Genomic DNA, 8,348 nt, shown 5'->3' with positions numbered 1-8,348 from the left:
TAATTTTCCAAGGTCTATTTTTTTGAAACAAGGTCTCACTCCGTTGCCCAGGCTAGAGTACAGAGATGCAATCACGGCTCACTGCACCAACCTTGACCTCCTGGGCTCAAGCAATCCTCCCACCTCATTCTCTCGAGTAGCTGGGACTACAGGTGTGCACCATGTTTGGCTAATTTTTGTAGGGATTGGGTTTTGCCATGTTGCCTAGGCTGGTCATGAAATCCTGAGCTCAAGCGATCTGCCCCCTTTGACTTCCCAAAGTACTGGGATTATAGGTGTGAGCCACTGTACTCGGCCCCAAGGTCTGCTCTTAGAGACAGGAAGTGAGAAGGAAAATAGATCGTAGTCATTCACCCTTGGAAGAGAGTATAGACTTAACTATTCTAGAGACAGGTCTCATCTCCTGTCAAAGGATTCTTCTCTGACCTTTATAATGAAAAGGTCAGCTGCCTCTCCTCATATTAACATCCCTCTGTAGGTTTCTGGCCAAAGAAAATTCTACCCTGCTACTGATGGTTGAACAGCAAACATTAGGTGACCATTCTTTCACAGTGATGGAAAAAGTCACCAGCTTTAAAGCTCACCTATGACTCAAAGCATTAACTAAAAAAATCTAGAAGGAAACACAAATGTTAACTGGTGGGAATGCTTTTCACTTACGTGTATCATATGCCTCTTAATCTTCTACAACAAGCAAGTTACATTAGTAAAACTAATGACAAAGCTTATTCAACAAAGTTACGTAAAATACACCATTAATGACAAGGACATGGCTTTAATGTTATCCAGGAGACAGCTGATTCACATAGGGTTACTGAACACTAGAATCTGATCTTGAATCTCTCAGGTCAACAATAGACAAATGCATTACAATTTAGGGAAAGCTGTTTTCTGGGTACCTCCCAGGTGTTTGCAGAAGAAGGCTAGAATCTGCTTCCAGGCATCTACCTGGGCCTTAGAATGAGCCCTGGGCTCCCCACCCCACATCACATGTTTGTTCACTAATTCGTGAAGGGAAGCTGGGCACAGGGGGAAGTAAGGAGGCTCGATGTAATGCCCAGTCCCAGGGTAACAGATGATCTGGGGTTTTTCCTTTCCATGGGCCTGTAACCGTTCAGATACTTTTTGGGCATACAACTCACTCCTCCAGTTATGGTCATCCTGACCGACGATGAGCAGGATGGGCCCCTGGGCCTTCTCTACTGGAATCATGCTGGAGTTCTCATACCCTCCTATGAGATCATTCCTTATATCCACGATGTCCACGAGGCCCGAGAAAGCTACCTTGATTCTCCTCAGGTCATGGCCCAATGGTGGAATGCTACTGTGCTTATAGTTGATGCCTTTGTTCCCACTGATCCCAGATCCATTGATGGAAACTGTGGCTGAGACATTCTTCAAGAATGAGGCCATTGAGAGACAAATATCAGCTCCTAAAGAAATGCCCAAAAGCCCAATGCCTGGGCCTTTTACCTGGAAGAAAACAAGAGAGAAGAGTCGAGTAAATAACTTACCAAGACTGGGAGTGGGGGCTCACGCCTGTAATCCCAACACTTTGGGAAGCGGAGGCGGGCGGATCACTTGAGGTCAGGAGTTTGAGACCAGCCTGGCCAACATGGTGGAACCCCATCTCTATTAAAAGTACAAAAAAAAAAAATTAGCAGAGTGTGGTGGCATGTGCCTCTAATCCCAGTTACCCGGGAGGCTGAGGCAGGAGAATTGCTTGAGCCTGGGAGGTGGAGGTTGCAGTGAGCTGAGATCACACCAGTGCGCTCCAGCTCAGGTGACAGAGCGAGACTCTGTCTTTAAAAAAAAAAAAAAAAAAACTTATCCAATTCAAAACATTTTCTAAAATGCAAACAGTGATGCTGCTAGCTTTAATCTGGGAATCATCCACAAGAAAATCAACCTCAGCTGACAGGGGAGTTTCTTCCCATGTGCAGAATATCTGGCTGAACACATGGTAAACAAATCTTAAAATCACTGAAAACCTTGGAAATTGATTTATAAACATTTCAGAGAATTATCCACTAGAGAATGCTGAGCCACGGAGCCCATCAAGTTCAGGACCACATTCAGGTAGGTCTGACTGAAGTCTTCATGTGGCAATGCAACCAATAGTGTGGAACCAAGTTCTGTTCCAAGATGTGAATCATTTATCAGATCATTTGCCATATGTATTGGCAAATGATTACAAAGCCAGACTTCAGAGTAAGTAAGTAAGTTCGTTCTTGGCTTCTGAAAGGGGTGGACAAGTTCTGACCAAAATCTTAGAACATACTCTGACATCAGGAAATTAAAATTAAAAAACAAGCATGCAGCCGGGCGCAGTGGCTCAAGCCTATAATCCCAGCACTTTGGGAGGCCGAAATGGGCGGATCACAAGGTCAGGAGATCGAGACCATCCTGGCTAACACGGTGAAACCCCGTCTCTACTAAAAAACACAAAAAACTAGCCAGGCGAGGTGGCGGGCACCTGTAGTCCCAGCTACTCGGGAGGCTGAGGCAGGAGAATGGCGTAAACCCGGGAGGCGGAGCTTGCAGTGAGCTGAGATCCAGCCACTGCACTCCAGCCTGGGTGACAGAGCGAGACTCTGTCTCAAAAAAAAAAAAAAAAAATCATGCAAAGACAATAGATTAGAAATTCAATTTGCAATATACAGATAATATTTAATATTACTAAATAAAATCTCACGTGGATTTTACAATTAATTCTATACCACAAATTCATCTGACAGAAAAAGTGGAAATAGGCACCTTAAGCCTAGGAAGTCTCCAGAAGAAATGTTTGTGAAAGAGGAACAGAGCAGCATTTCTGCACGTGGTACAGGTTACACTCTCTATGGAGATATTTCTAGAGAGACTGATTAAATAAAGGACATGAGGAGAACCTGGGGATGTTGAAGCATATAGCATAGGGCTTCTTCGAAGTACTCCAGGGATATGTTGTCCATGTTCTTGGGGAGATCTTCAAAGTTATAATAAGCTAGAGCCAACGTGGCAAAGCCATGGCCAGCAAGGAGGCTGGCTCGATATTCCAACAGGCCCCCTCCAATACCAAAGATGTCAATGATCCCTGGGAAGGGTCCAGGTCCTAGAGAACAAAATATTATAAATGTTAGCCATTATACAATTTAAAAAATGTGCTTTCCTGGCTGGACACAGTGGTTCATGCTTGTAATTTCAGCACTTTAGGAGGCCAAGGCAGGAGGATCGCTTGAGGCCAGGATTTCAAGACCAGCCTGGACAATGTTGTGAGACCCTTTTTAAAAAAAAAAAAATTAGTCGAGTGTGGTGGTGCATGCCTGTAGTCCTGCCTACTTGGGAGGCAATGAAGGGAGGATCACTTGAGCCCTGGAGGTCGAGGCTGCAGTGAGCTGTGACCACACCACTGCACTCCAGCCTGGGCAACAGAGATAGACACTGTCTCAAAAAAAAAAAAAAAAAAAAAGAAAAGAAAAGAAAAGAAAACAATTGGAACAAAATTTTATGTTCTGTTGCATCAGCCCTCTGGTTTTTAGTGTACTGATATTTCAGATGTCTATGTAGAAAGGGAGGAAAGAAAAAGAAATAGCCAGAGATGGTTTTCGGTGAGAAAGGCAGTGGAGTCTGAAGTATGACCTGTGGTAAAGCAGGACATGAAGAAGTGGAGAAGAGACTCAGTGTGCCTAGAACACTAAAGAAGGTGACATTGGTAATAGCCTCATTCACTGTCGTCATTCTGCCTTAGACAAGTCAGGCTGATGCCTGTAGAGATCTGTAGGGTAGTGATTAATAGCAAAGTGGATAATGTACCTGACAACGTGAACCTGCTATTTCATCTGCAGAATAACAATACCAACTTCATTGGAATATTATAGAGACTAATAAAATGCAAGTAAAAACCGTAGTACACAGCCTAACAAAAAATTCTTTTTTTTTCTTTTTTCTTTTCTTTTTTTTGTGACAGAGTCTGGCTCTGTCGCCCAGGCTGGAGTGCAGTGGTGCAATCTCGGCTCACTGCAACCTCTGCCTCTTGGGTTCAAGTGATTCTCGTGCCTCAGTCTCCCGAGTGGCTGGGACTACAGGCGTGTGCCACCATGCCGGACTAATTTTTGTATTTTCAATAGAGTCGGGGTTTCACCATGTTGGCCAGGCTGGTCTCGAACTCCTGATCTCAAGTGATCCGCCCATCTCGGCCTCCAAAGTGCTGGGATTACAGGCGTGAGCCACCACGCCCAGTACCAAATCCTCTATTTTGGTAGAGTGGCCACTGACATAGTCAATGCTAGCTTCTCTGACCTTGCTCCGGAACCAAGTCAGTGCTAAATCAGCCCTGCAAAGAAAGCAACGGAGACTCAGGCCACTGACGCTCACACCTCCCGCCAGCATCCCAGCTCACCTGGCGGCAGGAAGAGCGTGGCGCGCACCCGGCCCGCGCGCACCGACTCGCGCCGCACCCCCGGCGGGAGGAAGAGGCGCTCGTGCCGCGCCTGGCACAGCAGCCGTCCAGGCTCGGGGTCGTGGCCGTCCAGCACTTCCAACTCCACGACAAAGGGAATCTCTACGTCCCGCTTCAGGAAGCGCCAAAAAGGCTTCTCGGGTTCCAGGGCCCAGAGCAGCCCCATGGGCTCCAGTCCCGCGAAGCTGCCGCCCAGCGCGGGCGCGCGCTCCAGGTCCAGTTCGCCGCGGGCGTTGGCGCAGTAGCGCGCGTGGGCCCGGAAGAGCGCGCCCTTCTCGTCGCGCAGGGACGCGCGCAGCGTGACCCTCTGCTTCGGGGCCAGGCCGCGCACTGCAATGCGCACCGGCTCGTTCCAGCAGCAGCGGCCCGGGGGCTCCAGGATCAGCGTTGCTGACATCTTGGAGGCGGAGCGGGGAATCCAAAGGTCGAGGCCCGAGGCCCGTCCAAGATCGTGGCAAGCGCGCTGAATGTCCAGAGGGCATCCGGCGTCCCCTGGTGCCTGGAGCTGCCGGTGGCTGAGCAGTCCTAGAAAGCGCTTGGGACTTCAGACCGGTTAACCCGGCGCTCCGGACTCGTCTGAGGCAAAAGTAGCCAGGCTCCTCTCCAGGATCGTCTCCTCGGGCCCCGGGGCGCGCAAGGTGTGGGGCCCAACTCACCCCTTAGAAAGTCTCTATGTCTCACAGCACCCTCGGTTGTTGGAATGAAAGTTGTTGGATGATCGATTTGTGGTGAAACCAGAGGCGAATGAGATCAAGCCAAATTCCAGCCTTTCATGGGTTCCATGGAAGGTTTTGTTTGTTTTTAACTTTTTTTTTTTTTTTTTTTTTGAAACGGGAGTCTCACTCTGTCGCCCAGGCTGGAGTGCAGTGGCGCTTCGGCTCACTGCAACCTCCGCCTCCCGGGTTCAGGCTATTCTCCTGCCTCAGCCTCCTGAGTAGCTGGGATTACAGGCACGCGCCACCACGCCCGGCTTATTTTTGTATTTTTGGCAGAGACGGTGTTACACCATGTTGGCCAGGCTAGTCTTGAACTCCTGACTTCAAGTGATCTTCCCGCCTCAGCCTCCCAAAGTGCTAGGAATTACAGGCGTGAGCCGCTGTGCCCTGCCTGCTTTTTGTTGTTGTTGTTGTTGTTTTTATTTGAGACAGGGTCGCTGTCATCCAGGCTGCAAAGCGGTGGCTCGATCTCGGGTCACTGCAGCCTCGACCTCCCAGGCTCAACTGATCCTCCTGTCTCAGCCTTTGGAGTATCTGTGACTACAGACAGCGTGCCACCAATGCGGCGCGAATTTTTAAATGTTTATTTTTAGAGAGAAGGTGTCACCCTGATTCCCAGGCTGGTCTCAAACTCCTGAGCACAAACTATCCTCCCGCCTCTGTAATCCCAAAGTGCTAGGACTGTAGGTGTGAGCTACCTACCGTGCCTGGCCCTCCATGTCAATTTATTTTAAAAGCTTTTTAATGAAATATAATATAGGCCGGGCACAGTGGCTTACGCCTGTAATCCCAGCACTTTGGGAGGCTGAGGTGGGCAGATCACTTGAGGTCAGGAGATCAAGACCAGCCTGGCCAACATGGTGAAACCCTGTCTCTACTAAAAATACAAAAATTAGCAAGGTGTGATGGTGCACACCTGTAGTCGCAGCTACAGGGGAGGCTGAGGCAGGAGAATTGCTTGAACCTGGCAGGCAGAGGTTGCAGTAAGCTGAGATCACACACCACGGTACTCCAGCCTGGGTAACAGAGCAAAACTCTGTCTCAAAAAAAAAAGAAAGAAAAGGAAGGAGAAGAAAGGAAGGAAGGAAAAAGAAAGAAAAGAAAAGAGAAAAGAAGGAAAGAAAGGAAGGAAGGAGGAAGGAAAGAGAAAGAAAAGGAAAAGAAAGGGAAAGAAAGGAGAGGGAAGGAAGGAAGGGAAAGAAAGAGAAAGAAAGGAAGAAAGCAAGCAAGCAAAACTATTGGAGATAGTAAAAAGGTAAGTAGTTTCCAGGGGTTGTGGGAAGGGAGGGATGAATAGTTGGAACACAGACAATTTTTAGGGCAGTGAAACTGTTCTATATGATACTATAATGGTGGATACATGTCATTAGATGTTTGTCCAAAACTATAGATGTAGAACAATCACCAAGAGTGAACCCTAAAGCAAACTAGAGATTTGGGGTGATAATGATATGTCAGTGAAGGTTAATCAGTTGTAACAGGTGGACCATTCTGGTGGGGGATGTTGATAGTGGAGCTGAGGGAACTATGCATGTCTTGGGGGGCACAGAGAGTATATGGGAAATCTCTACCTTCTGCTCAATTTTGCTATGAACCTAAAACTGCTTTAAAATATAAGACGTAAGAAAAAAATAAGTAAACCACCCAGATAGCTCAGTTGGTAGAGCATCGGACTTTTAATCTGAGGGTCCAGGGTTCATGTTCCTGTTCCTTAATTTTTTTTAACTTTTTAATTAAACACAAAAAAGAAAAGTAAATTTATTGGATTGAAAATCAAGAGTAGGTCTGGCTTAACATTTGATTGATCCAATGGCTAAATGATGACACCAGGAATCTTTCTGTCTTCTCAGTCATTAATAACATCATAAGGTGGCTGTCAGCTAATTGTGGCCTCATCCTTTTTTGCTCATATTGAGTAGGAGGGAGAAGATTCAGATTTGTAAGAAAGGTCTAAGTCACATATTTTATCCTGTCATGGAATGTTGAAATTGGCTTAAACCAAATGGAGATTGCCACCATTGCCCCGGGATCAGGGTGGAGTTAGCATTCTCTGGAACCTACAGCTGCAGGGGGAGGGGCAATAAAATCAGGAATTCTCCTAAAAGAGAGAAGTGTAATGTATGCTGAGCAGGTACCTGACAATATGAGCGTGGCGGAGGAACTTCTCATGATGGTACTGATGGCTTTTTGAAATCTAGGGCAAGAAAGGACACTTTTAAAATTTAGAGAAATAGGCCGGGCTCGGTGGCTCACGCCTGTAATCCCAGCACCTTGGGAGGCTGAAGCAGGTAGACCACTTGAGGTCAGGAGTTCGAGACCAGCCTGGCCAGCATGGTGAAACCTCGTCTCTACTAAAAATACAAAAATTAGCCAGCGTGGTGGTGTGCACCTGTAATCCCAGCTACTCGAGAGGCTGAGGCAGGAGAATCGCTTGAACCCAGGAAGCAGAGGTTGCAGTGAGCCGAGATCACTCCACTGCACTCCAGCCTGGGCGACAAAAATGAAACTCCATGTCAAAACAAAACCAAAAACAAAAAAAATTAGAGAAATAAAATATGGGTCTAATAAGAGTTATGATTATTAATGGGGCAAATTAAGGAATTTGATAGTTGGAGACTGACTTTGACAAGACTGGTGTACTTAGATTTGAACACAGAATTTGACGTAAAATATATGTTGGAAAACAAGAAAATAATTAAGGACATTAGCAGTATTTTGCTGCTATATAATTCTCCCCCAGTTTATCTTCAATCCTCAAAATCTAGTGGGAATGGGAGGTCTCGAGGAAACAAGTCAGGGGAGATAAGGTAAATCCACTGGTGTTCCTAGCAGAAATTTTACTGACAATCAGAATAGTAATAAGTATTGAAATAAAGCAAAAACAAATGGATGGGCCAGGTGTGGAGGCTCATTCCTGTAATCCTAGTACTTTGGGAGGCCAAGGCGGGCAGATCACTTGAGGCCAGGAGTTCGAGACCAGCCTGCCCAATGTGGCAAAACCCCATCTCTACTAAAAATGCAAAAAGTAGCCGGGTGTGGTGGCCCACGCCTGTAGTCCCAGCAATGTCCCGGGAGGCTAAGGCAAGAAGATTGCTTGAACCCAGGAGGCAGAGGTGGCAGTGAACCAAGATGGCGTCACTACACTCCAGCCTGGGTGACAGAGCAAGACTGTGTCTCAAAAAAAAAAAAAA

The 8,348-nt window shown here is 46.9% G+C and overlaps 1 protein-coding gene across 1 annotated transcript; it reads right to left on the bottom strand.

Moving 5' to 3' along the window:
* Positions 1-755: 755 nt before the first annotated feature.
* ACOT4 (acyl-CoA thioesterase 4) lies at positions 756-5,161 on the bottom strand. The gene is made up of 3 exons (XM_017880662.1): positions 4,382-5,161; positions 2,892-3,094; positions 756-1,473 (listed from the first exon to the last, which is right to left on the bottom strand). The coding sequence occupies exons 1-3, from the start codon at positions 4,836-4,838 to the stop codon at positions 868-870; spliced, it is 1,266 nt and encodes a 421-aa protein (XP_017736151.1). The 5' UTR covers positions 4,839-5,161; the 3' UTR covers positions 756-867.
* Between the last annotated feature and the right edge of the window lie 3,187 nt (positions 5,162-8,348).

This window comes from Rhinopithecus bieti, unplaced genomic scaffold (assembly GCF_001698545.2).
Source record: "Rhinopithecus bieti isolate Rb0 unplaced genomic scaffold, ASM169854v2 scaffold_11380, whole genome shotgun sequence".
Taxonomy (NCBI): Eukaryota; Metazoa; Chordata; class Mammalia; order Primates; family Cercopithecidae; genus Rhinopithecus; species Rhinopithecus bieti.
The sequence above is the reverse complement of the archived record's forward strand: the minus strand, read 5'-3'. Positions and strand labels throughout refer to the sequence as shown.